Source organism: Astatotilapia calliptera, chromosome 10, assembly GCF_964374335.1.
Source record: "Astatotilapia calliptera chromosome 10, fAstCal68.1, whole genome shotgun sequence".
Classification (NCBI taxonomy): Eukaryota; Metazoa; Chordata; class Actinopteri; order Cichliformes; family Cichlidae; genus Astatotilapia; species Astatotilapia calliptera.
Window position 1 is genome coordinate 25,328,805 of NC_137431.1, and position 13,038 is coordinate 25,341,842.

The 13,038-nt window shown below is 38.5% G+C and overlaps 1 protein-coding gene across 3 annotated transcripts in view; it reads left to right on the plus strand.

The window, feature by feature from the left end:
• The window catches only part of sec24a (SEC24 homolog A, COPII coat complex component), a 32,187-nt gene extending 19,805 nt beyond the window's left edge, over window positions 1–12,382 (plus strand). For 2 of the 3 annotated variants that reach the window (XM_026181649.2, XM_026181651.2), the window contains 17 exons: window positions 165–267; window positions 1,813–1,939; window positions 2,109–2,218; window positions 2,561–2,673; window positions 3,491–3,609; window positions 3,940–3,995; window positions 4,207–4,413; window positions 4,872–4,995; window positions 5,316–5,474; window positions 6,001–6,174; window positions 6,417–6,527; window positions 8,057–8,232; window positions 8,482–8,619; window positions 8,786–8,890; window positions 9,437–9,529; window positions 9,666–9,769; window positions 10,842–12,382. In XM_026181649.2, coding sequence (XP_026037434.1) covers window positions 165–267; window positions 1,813–1,939; window positions 2,109–2,218; window positions 2,561–2,673; window positions 3,491–3,609; window positions 3,940–3,995; window positions 4,207–4,413; window positions 4,872–4,995; window positions 5,316–5,474; window positions 6,001–6,174; window positions 6,417–6,527; window positions 8,057–8,232; window positions 8,482–8,619; window positions 8,786–8,890; window positions 9,437–9,529; window positions 9,666–9,769; window positions 10,842–10,956 — 2,134 coding nt within the window. In that variant the 3' untranslated portion in view covers window positions 10,957–12,382. The remainder of the gene's footprint in view (window positions 1–164; window positions 268–1,812; window positions 1,940–2,108; window positions 2,219–2,560; window positions 2,674–3,490; window positions 3,610–3,939; window positions 3,996–4,206; window positions 4,414–4,871; window positions 4,996–5,315; window positions 5,475–6,000; window positions 6,175–6,416; window positions 6,528–8,056; window positions 8,233–8,481; window positions 8,620–8,785; window positions 8,891–9,436; window positions 9,530–9,665; window positions 9,770–10,841) is intronic. The other variant, XM_026181650.2, reaches the window with a different exon arrangement.
• Window positions 12,383–13,038: the final 656 nt, after the last annotated feature.

Genomic DNA, 13,038 nt, shown 5'->3' on the forward strand with positions numbered 1-13,038 from the left:
CTAGTAATACTGTAAATGATCTCTGTTTAGTTTTTATGTTTTTAAACTCAAAATTATAAATGGTTAAGAAATGCTTTGTTTAAAGTGGGACATCAATCATATCACTGTTTCGTGTTAAGTGCACACAGCCTAAACGCTGAATTTGCCACTCTGTGTGCTTCCAGAGTTTTTCGCTCTACACTGACCAGCATCCCTCAGACCCAGTCTCTGCTCAATAAAGCCAAGATGCCACTGGGCTTGCTGCTTCACCCATTCAAAGACCTCTCGGTAACGTGTCAATTTATTATTGAATGTTCATTCTAAGTTGTCAGTCAGTTTAACTGGGTCAGTTACTCCAACAGCTTCCACTGTGAACCTCAGCTGCAAGCCAGCAGGTTTTCAGCAACAAGTGCTGAGTCTATCTTTCGTTTATTTCAAAGCAGAGAACATTAATTACATGTCATACACATCACCACAATCCCAGCTGGAGATTTGTTACCCGGGGCCTATGTTTACTATCATTACCACTTTTATGATCAATCCTGAGTGTGAGGAGACAGCACTGATTTCTGTCCTCACATTTAAGTAGTTATACACATAATATTGGTGACACATAGGAGACAATTTAGTCACAAATGTGTGTAGTCATTATCATGTATCAACAATTAGAGGTGTAGGTTAATGGCTTTTAGACAGAGGGTGGCGAGGTATTTCTGTCTGTTTAGAAAAAAGGTCTGCTCTATGTGAAACGATACTGGGTTACACCCAAAGCTCAGATGTCTCCGTTTTCTCCCAGCATTCAAATGTCTTTCAAAGCAGTGACTTATTTTGGTTATTTACATGAATGCAGGGGTTGCAGTATTATGCATTTGCACATGTATTAATCATTTCACGCACTAACACTTTAAGACAAATTTCTCTCCATATATCGCTGTCATAGCTATGTCATATGGTGAGAATATTTATAGACTGTTTATGAATATAGGTTGCATGTATTAACTTCTGTTTTTGTCTGTTTTTCTCTCATTTGAAGTGGATAAGAATTTGTCTTGATCTTAAACGCTTCCATGCAGTTTTATGTCATCATTATCACTGGGTCAAACCTGGCAATTGGCACTTATCACACATTGACAAAAGACTAAATTATAAATAAGAGGATTGCATTGAATAAAATGTAGCGTTAGGATATTGACTCTTTCTGCTGCTTTAACTGCTGCATGTCTGGTTTGAATGATAAAAGTGCAGTAATGTCTCCCTTCAGTGGAACAGACTTTCCTCTTTACTTAGTGGCACACACATGCTTAACTCAGTGAATGAGTTTGTTCTGTGTCTTTCTGGAATAGGTGCCTCATTCCTCTGGCTTCTTCCTTAAACATATGCCTGTGACTTATAGTTCATTAAATGAATTCCCCACAGAAATCATATATATGTTACAGGAGCTAATTGTCTAATCTCATTAGTGGTGCTTTTAAAAATGAGGCATTCCCAGAGCCATTTTTAAACGTTTCATCCTCATATAACACCAACATATAACAGCTATATTATCTTTAAAAAGATGCATGAGCTGCATCAAATTTGTATTGGTTAAACAGTGTCTTCCTAACAGCTGTTTATTTCCCAGTAGGGTTTGACTTAATACACCCCTGGGCAAAATCTATCACAGTGACTACGTTTATGTTTCCCTGTTAATTGAGGACACAAATTCCAGAGACATTTCACAGCTTGGACAGCAACAAGAAACGTCTTTATTGAAATAAGCTGCATACCAGATAATGTTTGCCTTGAGGCTCTCATCTCACAGAAGTTGTTTCTCATCTGCTTTTATAAATACAGCAGCTTCCTGTTGTGACATCCAGCACGATTGTTAGGTGTCGGTTCTGCAGAACCTACATCAATCCCTTTGTCTCTTTCCTGGACCAGAGAAGGTGGAAGTGCAACCTTTGCTATCGGGTTAATGATGGTAAGTAACAGGAGGGGTTTTTTTTCCACCCACAGATTAAGTACAAAGAGAGAATAATGTCACCTACTTTGGAAAGAAGATTTTGTTAGTTTATATGTGTTTTCACCTCAGGTAGAAGATCTGACTCAGTACTAAAATCTCACTGGAAGTTTTGTGTGTTTGTGTGTAGTTCCAGAGGAGTTCATGTACAACCCTGTCAGCAGATCATATGGAGAACCACACAAAAGACCTGAGGTCCAGAATGCCACCATTGAGTTCATTGCTCCTTCAGAATACATGGTAGGTGTTTAACATTGCATCTGTCACCAGTTAAATCCATGCTATTATAAAACTGGCATTTTCAGAGTGATGTAAAATTGAAGAATTATGATCTGAAAGCTGAGGGAGATTTCAAAGATGGTGGGAGAGGTGTAGCCTTCTGCAGGGAAAATACTTTCCAGGACTCTGTCTCAGGGCAAAGTCAGTTAGTGGTTACTTTAAGCTTTTAACTTGCTATTTTAACCTGCTAAATTAAATTCTGAGGGTTGGAAATTGTGCAGTCTTCTGTGTACATGATAGTAATTTTGTCTCTTTTTATTAACCCTGCTTTAACTAGCTTGTGTTTGCTCTGATTTTGTTCAGCTGAGGCCACCCCAGCCTGCTGTTTACCTCTTCGTTCTGGACGTTTCCCACAATGCAGTGGAGACAGGCTACCTAAATGTGTTCTGTCAGTCACTGCTGGACAACATCAGTTCGTATGTACAACCTTTAATTTTGATTCATTAGAGTCCTTTTGACAAAATAGCCTTTTAAACAGTAATTTTCCGTATTTAGTATAACATCAAGCATTTAGGCATGCAGCCTGCTTCTACAAACATTTGTGAAAAAATGGGTCGCTCTCAGGAGTTCCATGAATTCCAGCATGGTACTGTGATAGGATCCCACCTGTGCAACAATGAGGCTTATAGTGCACAGAGGTCGCCGACTTTCTCCAGTCATTCGCTACAAATCTCCAAACTTTATTTGAACTTTAGATTAGCTCAAGAACAGTTTGTAGAGAGCTTAATGGAATGGAAGAATGATCAAAAGTTCCCATAAATACACTGCTAAACCGTAAAGAAAGCCTTCCCAGAAGAGTTTAAGAGTTGTGATAGCTGCAAAGGGTGGGTTGACATCATATGAAAACCTATAGATTAGAATAAAATGTCACCCAAGTTCATATGCATGTGAAGGTACACGAGCGAATAATTTTGGCAACATAGTGTACCTTATTTTCTGTCATACACTGTTCTGGTGGACGATACTCATATTAAACATGTACAGTTAATATTTGCACATGAAGGTTGATCCCTTTTATATAGGACAAACTGGACCCCCTGGCAGGCTGACTCTGACCACCTGTCTACATATTTGATCAACAGATGGTTATTTTCTGTAATGTGCAGTAACACGATCCAACATAATATCTTAATGGAAGGATCTTAATTTGGGTCTTTGCTAACTTCGATGAAAATAGGTTATCCCTGACACATAAGGGCAAGCTTTACTGAAGTGTGTGTTTATGTGTCCTAGACTTCCTGGAGACTCACGGACTAAGGTAGGCTTCATCACCTTTGACAGCACCATCCACTTCTACAACCTCCAGGAAGGACTTTCCCAGCCTCAGATGCTAATCGTGTCTGACATAGAAGGTGAGACGCAGCTGACGGCAAAGGCCACACTTTCATTATCACAGTAACTTGACATCAGCTGTGTGCCCACTTGCTGCAGGAATCGAGAACCAGCAAACATATAAGGTCACAGACTTACTGGCTCACTAAACATGAATGCCATGTTGGTAAATTAGTACATTTATGTTTTTTCGCCTTTATTTTAAGCGAAACTTTGTAAAAACTGTTGCAATACATGCAGTGACTCTTATTTCTTAATGAAACCACTTTATGGTTGTTCGCCTGTTTGATTTATGGTTGTCATTACCTACTGTTATATTTGTTTAAATAAATACGTTTTGTTCTCTACAGATATCTTTTTACCAACACCAGACAGCCTTCTAGTAAACCTCAATGAAAGCAAAGAGGTCAGATATGCACATTTTGTTAAAGTCCTGTGTTGTTTAATTTATAAATGACTGTATTCTGAAACTGAGATTCAGTGTAACAGTTTACTATGTGTTTACATTATGTAGGAAGTAAAATTGATTGCTGCTTTATATTCATATCCGTTTTCTCTGATTAATAGCGATAACACGTCATAAAAATATGACTCATGTCCACCCATTTTCCTTTCAGCTTGTGCAGGATCTGTTGAAGAGCCTGCCAAATTTATTTGAGAAGACGATGGAGACGCAGTCCGCCCTGGGTTCAGCTCTGCAAGCAGCCTTTAAGTTGTTGTCCCCCACTGGAGGGCGCATGTCAGTGTTTCAAACGCAGCTGCCTAACCTCGGTGTTGGGGCACTGCAGTCGAGAGAGGACCCCAACCAGCGGGCATCTGCCAAGGTAATGAGAGAAGTGTGCTGAATGGTATACAGCGGGATTTAAATATAACCATTGTGTTATATGTAGACACCAGTTGCCATAACTATATTAAACAAAGTAAGTCTTAATGACTAGTGTTTCAAGTCAGTCATAGAACAAAAATGGACATGACGAATGTTTGACAGCTAGTTTTAAACTTTTCTAGTAAATGCAAAATAAAAGCATTTTTTTTTGGAATAAGATCAGATTTATTGTAGAAAAACTAACTTTTCAGAGACTGAGAGAGAGAGAAGATTTACCTTTTTATGTTTAGCGTTATTTGATTTTGGTGATCTTAAACCAGAGGGTTAAATCAGGATTAAAAAATGTCAGCTTTTCCACAAACTGTAAAAATTTGTTTTACTTTGGACGACTTTTGAGTTGTTGCTTTACATTTACACTTTATGTTCATGGCGCTATCTGATGTGCATTCCTTTCAGGATATCCAGCACTTAGCGCCGGCGACAGACTTCTACAAGAAGCTGGCTCTGGACTGTTCCAGCCAGCAGGTGGCTGTAGACCTGTTCCTGCTCAGTGCTCAGTACTGTGACCTGGCATCTCTTGGTAAATCTCACCTCAATGGACTGGAGGGGGACAATGGAGGGAAAAGATGGATGCAGTGGATCTTTTATTGTTTTTATCATGTTAACCTCTTGCTTAAAAATCCCCTCATATTCCTAGATTTTAAAACTCTTGAGTGGTAAAAACGTTAAGCACAAAAATATTTGTTGTTAATGGGAGGAAATCTGATTACAGAATCGATGCTATCAGATTTTATTTCTTCCCTAACGAGATGGAAATTGATAGAAATTCTTAACCAGTCTGTTTTTTCAAAACTTTAAAGCTTTTTCTCTCCATTTCTGTGTGTTCTCTCTTTATTGCAGGATGCATATCCAGATATTCAGCAGGGAGCGTTTACTACTACCCATCCTACCACCACCAGCATAACCCAGCTCAGGTTGAGCGCTTCCAGAAGGATCTGAAGAGATATTTAACCAGGAAAATTGGCTTTGAGGCTGTCATGAGGATACGCTGCACCAAAGGTCTGTGGGCACAAAAGAGCTAAAGATGATTGAGTGTTGAATAGAAGTGAAGGTTACCGTTGCATGATGTTGTTTATAAACTTTGGAATTAGCAACTCTGCACTGATTTGGCATAAAATGTGGTCTATTCATCATCATCCGAGGCACAATTAGATAAACACACTTGTAATAGTAATAATAATACAAATAGTTTTGATTTTCACTCAAAAATCATTTTTAGAAATCCTGGTAATTGGTTCAAAACTTTTCCTTACAGCGATAAATTCCCAAATATGGTTTCAAGTTTCTCTTTACATGTTTGATTTATTGGTAAAAGTATTAGTAGTATATGCTTACTGTTGCTAACACCAAGGTCTTTGTAGCCCTGTATTTGCTCATCATGGAAATTGGACATAAAAGCTTAAACTCTGAGTCATTATAGAGAGGAAAACACATTTGGACTCATTCATGGTTTCTGTTTTTTGCTACCTTTTAAGATAATGCAGTCCAGTTTAATTGATTTTTATTTCTCTCTGTTCCTATGCAGGTCTGTCCATCCACACGTTCCACGGAAACTTCTTTGTGCGCTCCACAGATCTGTTGTCCCTCCCCAACGTCAACCCAGACGCCGGCTTCGCAGTTCAGATGTCCATCGAGGAAAACCTTGATGACATGCAGGTTGTCTCTTTCCAGGCTGCGCTGCTTTACACCTCCAGCAAAGGTACGCACATGCTCACTTAGACGAGCCTGTTGGGTTCCTTATCTTTTTGCAGAATAGTGTTGATAAATGGAAAAAAAAACATCCATGCAAATAGTGACTTATGAATATTATTATTATATAAGATGGAACTACTTAGTGTAATTTTATCGAATGAAAAGCAGATGTTATTATTTACACATTTTTATATGCAATAAATGGGTAGAACTAAAATATGTTTAAATAACATGAATGGTCCCTTACAGGAGAGAGGAGGATCCGCGTGCACACGTTGTGTCTCCCTGTGGTGAATTCTCTGTCGGATATCTTTGCTGGGGCTGATGTTCAAGCCATCACTGGGCTGTTGGCTTGCATGGGTACGTGCTAAACTGTTTTCTAAAATTTCACATGAGATAATAAAGTTTTACAATTATTTTGTTATTTTTTTTACCACTCATACTTAATTTTATTTGGTCAGTTTGCACATCTCTTTTGCATACTTAAGAGTTATTACCAGTTATGTTTGTTTTGAAACTTGTATATAATAATTGTAGGCAGAAATGTGAAAGTGAAGTAACAGTGTGAGAGCTTTGTCTTCACCAGTTGTAAATTTCTGGATACGTGATTGTGTGTTTGTAAAATCTGGATAAACTTGGATTTGTGGAAAGCATAACTAGGCGATTATTCTTCATTGTCACAGTTAATACTCTTTTAATTGGCTGGATCCTAAATCCTCACAGGGTTTTCATCGTCTTCGCTGTTATAAGCACTGACAGATGGTGATGAGTGGTGACAGCTGCGGTGTCCTAGCGACCATTCTATAACCGAGCATTCAAATCTGTGCTGGCTCATCTGATGTTAACTTGGAGAACAGATACTGATATTATGTTTCAGAAGAGTTTATTTCATTTTAATCTTATAACAATCAGGTGGAGCATGGCTGTTTTAGCACTGTGACTTCAAATGCATAGTAAGGCGCAGCCATGCCATGTGAATGATGATTATCAACTCACAACTGTAATATACACAAGGCTAATACTCAAAAAGATTTATAAACACTAATCCTAATGCTAAGCTCTGCTGGGAAATATAAGCATTTTTTACAGGTCATGTCACAAATGTTAACATCTCAAAGACGGACGTATTTTTTCATTTTAAATTCACAGAAAATTCATTTGGTAGTTAAATGTCCTAATGCATAAAATTGGGTCACTTAGCAGTGTTCAGCATGTTTTTCTTTCCACCCTCTGGGTAAGTAGATCAGACTTTTACTGGCCCACCAACACAACTGTCGCTTACCCACAAGAACCAATATAGCCACAGGCCTGCAGGTCATTCATTCTGTCAAACACAAATTTATTTAATTTCCTCAAACTGAATTCACATCATAGTCTCCATTGAAATGTTATTAGAAGAGCGTTACTATGAAGGAAAATAAGTTTTTGTAAAGTCACACATATTGTGAATTTTAACAGTAACAATTTTGCTGTTAGGTGAATTAGATTAGCAGATAAAATTTTAATGAATCTTTTTTTTTTAGAAAGTTCATCTTTTAATCACACAAATATTTAGTTTACCATATTCTGGTAAAGAGAAGTATTATATTTCTGTTTCAGTTATTTAAGAAAGGTTCATAAAAGTCTGATTTTAAAAAAACATTGTCTTAAAAAGTGTAATTATTGAGGTCTTGATCACAGATTTTTTTTTTTTTACGTTTTGAACATGGTCTAGGAACAGCGCCCCTTATATTACAATATCAGACCTAAAATGCATGATTGTCTCATAACTGGTGTGAGACTGGAGCCTCTTTTAAACTACTCTGGTAGTCGGTGTTGTTTGTAGAGACAGCCCTTCTATTTAATCCCACAAATATCTGCCTAAAAGTTCTTAATGTCCCTCTCCACAGCTGTTGACCGTTCGGTGACGGCAAGTCTGAGCGATGCAAGAGACGCAATGACCAACGCTGCTATCGACTCGCTGATGTCTTACCGGCAGTCTGTGTTGACAATCCAGCAGCCTGGCCTGCTGGTTCCGGCCTGCCTCAGACTCTTCCCGCTCTACATTCTTGCGCTGCTCAAACAGGTTGGCTGGTTTACACAACTGCTACACTGCCATTAATCTTTTCCACTGACTGATTTTCAACCTTTCCCTGTGCTTAAACGTACCTTTGTTTGGTGTAAAGATCGATCTACTATATCCTCTCTTTGCTAAATTCACTAATTTTTATGAACATTAACACTAACTGGCTCTACTTCCAGAGGCCTTTCTTGAATACGCCACCACTGAGTCGTCATTGAAGGTTTTTGGTGTGTTTATATGTGCGCTTTGCAGAAAGCCTTCAGGACAGGCACCAGCACCAGGCTGGATGACCGGGTGTTTGCCATGCTTCAGCTGAAGTACCAGCCACTGGCCTACGCCATGCTGATGATCCATCCTGCTCTGTACCGTGTCGACGACCTGACTGACGAGGTGAGGAGGATGAATTTAAGTTTCAAAGCCCTGTGTTTTATTTCTTTTTATGCGTAATGTGTAGTTTTAAGATTACATGACTGGACTAAAACCGTTTTCGGAAGGATTTTATTTATTTTCAGCTTTTCTTCATTACTAAGTGATCTTTTCTTTTCTCCATCTTCAGGGAGCATTAAACATCAACGAGCGGACCATCCCTCAGCCCAGACTGCTGCAGCTGTCTGTGGAGAAGCTCAGCAGGGAGGGAGCTTTCCTCATGGATGCTGGAATTGTGCGTTTCAAGATGAGCTCTTAGAGCAAGCTAACAATTTTCAATGTCGGGCAAAATTACAGCTTGGCATTTCCCATCCTGAATGTCTCATTTAATTTATTTCCTACATTTTTCCTACTTATTTGCAGCAGTGCTAAAGATTCTTTAGATGGCCCTTTTTTCTGGCTTTTTAAAAGGTGCTAATATTGGCATAGTGAGAGAGATTGAGAGATTTCCTTTTCTGGAAAATGAGAAATCACTGAATTGTACATTTTGTATCACTAGTGCCTCTTCTCTGTGTGACTTATGCAAATGTGTAGCTCTGTGATGAAGCCTTACTCCAGCTTTCTCCATGACACTAATCATTCTCCCCCCACGCCTGATAATAACTTGTACACTCAACATTTTATGTAACCATGTAGCACAGTTCTAGATTAAAAACATCAGTTATGAGCTTTCCTGAGCTGTACTTAAAGGTGTTCAGCTCTTCAGTCACAGTTCTCAGTACTGTAATCTTCTTGCTCTTCAGTTAAAGATATTTAAATGAACCTCATTCTCTTCCCAAAGGTGATATACCTGTGGATTGGACGAAACTGCCACTCCAACTTCCTCACACAGGTCCTAGGAGTTCCAAACTACGCTGCTGTGCCTGATAATCTGGTAGGATTTCTTACTTTGGGTCAACTGCTCTATCTCTGTAACAAGACTTCTCAAAACATGCAGCCCAGCTACATTTCCATATGTTGACGCCTTCCCCTACTTGCTGATAACAAAAACTGTTGCTGTCCTCTCACAGTATTTGCTTCCGGAACTGGACACTGCAGAGTCTCAGAGAACCAGAGCTTTCATTGGTTGGCTGAGAGATCAGAGGCCATTTTTCCCCTCCCTGCATATCATCAGGTGGGGCCTCACTGGGTATTAGAAAAGAATGAATTAAGTTGCAAAAGTAAAAAGTGTGCTCCCTGGTGGTCTAGCTAAGAACTGTTATAAACTACCGATACTTTTTGTAGTGCTGTCAGTTTTTCCCACACTCTTCCACAGGTAAAAGATCAAGATCAGTTTATAGCTTTATCTATATAACAGCTAAAATTTCACTATAGTAACTGTTTTTTATAGGGTGATGTGTTGACTTAATGTTTTCTCAGGGCATATAAGACTGTTTCAGACTTGATCTTTCAGAACCCAGCAAAACAAAAGGGTCTAAAAAATACAAGCCACCCTGTGCCTTTAGGATTATAGCACTTTAACGCTTATGATACTAACTATAATGTAATGTATAAATCAAGTAAGGCAAGTGGCTTATGAGGGACTGTATTTCCTGTTGAGGCTGATAAGTAAAGACAAAAACTGTAGATGATCTCTTAAACCAATAGACCTTTTTGCTATCTGTGTAACAAGCAAAGAGGATTACAAAGCAGCATCGAAAACCACCTTACAGTAGCTTTGGTGGGCATGGAGTTGCTACCTCTAGTTTGCAGGGCAGATATTGACTACTCACTGAGCAGTTAAGAAACTGAAAAGTGTGGTGCAGACCGCAAACAGAGACCGTTCCCCTCCAGTGTAAAAGTTGCTACTTTTGAAACGTGTTGGTTGTACTGCTGAAGCACAGCTTTTACTTTGAAAGCCCATGGTCTATGTTTCTGGTTTGCGTCACACTTTTTTAACTGGTCAGTAAAAATCAATTTTTCTTTCACGACTATTGATGGGAAAGTCCCAGACGGTCGTCAACAGGCCTCCTAACCCTCCTTTATAGTACAGACTTCATGTTAACAAAATAGTAAAATATAGGCTTTGCAACTGTGCTATGTTGAAGGAAATGCTCTGAAAAACTTTAGCATCTCCTCTTCTTCCCTGTTAAAATGAATGAAAGTATTTTAAATTGCACATCTTTAGTACCTGAATATGTAGGAGCAATCCCAACTCACGTCTTCTCATTGTGTTCTTATTTCCCACCCATTATCATGTGACTCAGGGACGAGAGCCAGCTGAAAGCCAGCTTTATGCAAAACATGATCGAGGACCGAACAGAGTCGGCCCTGTCGTACTACGAGTTCCTCCTTCACCTCCAACAGCAAATCTCCAAATAATCTTCAGTGTGGCTGCGGAGACGAGGGAACATTGAAGCGAACATGTGCGTCAGTGTATGTGTGGGAGTATATATGTATATGGTGTGAGAGTGTGTATGCGTGTGAGTGAGACTACACTCAAGGTCGCTTCTTGGTCCTTCTTCAGCTGTGGTCCACCATATCTCTGAGGGGGGGAAACCCGAGCTGAACTTAACACGAGGCATCAGCCCAATCAAGTCATGTGACGAGGATGTGACAAATAATTGGTTCTGATGCTTATTGGGCACTTTTGAACCCTGCTGAAGAAACAAGAAATCCTGGATGATTATTGTGTCAATGATCGAATGAATCAGTGTTTATTCTCACAGAACAATGCTGTCTAACTGAGGTAGTGCTCAGAAACAGTGCAGGAAAACAGATGTGTGAAGTGTTTGTGTTTGGAAAAAGCACAGTCTTTATTAATAAGAGTCAAACATATATACATACGCTTAAGACTAGTTTATAAGACAGAAAGGAACCGGCAAAAAGACTGTTTTGTTTTTTGGGTGTCACCTGGAGTATTTGTACACACAGCAGCTGAGCTCTAACAACACTCTAATATTGTACCTGAAGGAGAGAGCGTGTGCTTTTTATTTGACAGTCATTATACTTGTGTGTTGAACAAATCTGTAGACTCTGTTGTTTGAAAGCCTGAATTTTAAAGGTGTTTGAAGGCAGATCAGCCTCGTTGCCGTCGCTGCCTCGAATGTTTGGATTTGGCAGCGGAAGGTGGTTTCATCGGTCTGGTCTGTCGCTCATCTTTTCGCTCTTTCTATCTGGATATTCAGAACACCTCTGACGACATTGCTGTTCTGTTTGTTTGTTTCTTTTTCTGATTGTTTAATTTATGAGACTCCCAATCTGATTAAATTCTATAATTGCCTTGTATGGGAACTCACTTTTTATTATTAAAACCTCTGTTTAAATACAGACTCTATATATGAAATATTTTAATATAATAGGATATGGGAAATTCTTTAACACAGACATAACAAAGCCATTGTGATCTTTTAATCATGCTTATTGATACTTGTATATTAAAAGATTGCATTATATAAAGGTAAAGACATGCTGATGATTTTAGTACAAATAAGGTGAAATGACGCTAAGAAAATAAAATGTTGGGACTTTTTAAGTGTAGTTTGTGTTTTGGTGGGTGAACAGTGTTTATTCTGTGAACACAAAGACTACAAAAGACAACATGGACCAAATCAGTCTATATTTCTCTTGAATGCATTTGAATCGAATTTTTTTTTTTTTTTTTTAAATTTGGTTTGGTCTCATTTCATACAGTTTGTAATCTATGTATCATATCAACAAAAATGTATTTAGGAACAGACAAATATGTTTTGGTCTTCATGCACAAGGAAAATTGTTTTTCATAAAAAAATACTGATGAAAATAAAAAGCAGCTTTGTTTTTGTACAGAGTTAACCTGCTGAGGACTGGATGTCAGTCACATGACTACAGCTAAAATAACACCACTCGTGAGTGTGGACAGAGTGGATTAAATCAACAGATGTAATGCCACTGGCTTTTTAGAATGACCTCACCTTTCAACAAGAAATTGAATTAATTTAACACCCAAAAAATAAAGTAGAAAATAATACAAATTTGACTTGACCTGTGACTTCTCTTCTGACTTACATGGACAACATGAAGTCAAAGTCACCTTTATTGTCAATTCTGCCACATGTACAGGACATACAGAGAATAGAAACTACGTTACTCTCAATCCCTAGATAAAATAGCAAATGAACATTTAAATATAAGAGTGATTAAAAAATGCAGGTAAAATAATTAAAAAGTAAAAATTTAAATAAATACAATACAATTTTACATATAACAAGAAAGCTATACAATATAATAGACCTTGTCTTTGAAACTTTAAAATTGGTTGGAGGGTGGGTGGAGGTTTACCTGTTAGTTATTAGCTGTGTCTTGAGTATAAAGTGGATCATCAATATTGGCTTTGCCCCACATCTATACACTGTTCAAAAACAGTAGCAGCACTGATGAATTTCTACCTCTGTATCATCGGTGTTTGTGCGCAGGACCTCAGTC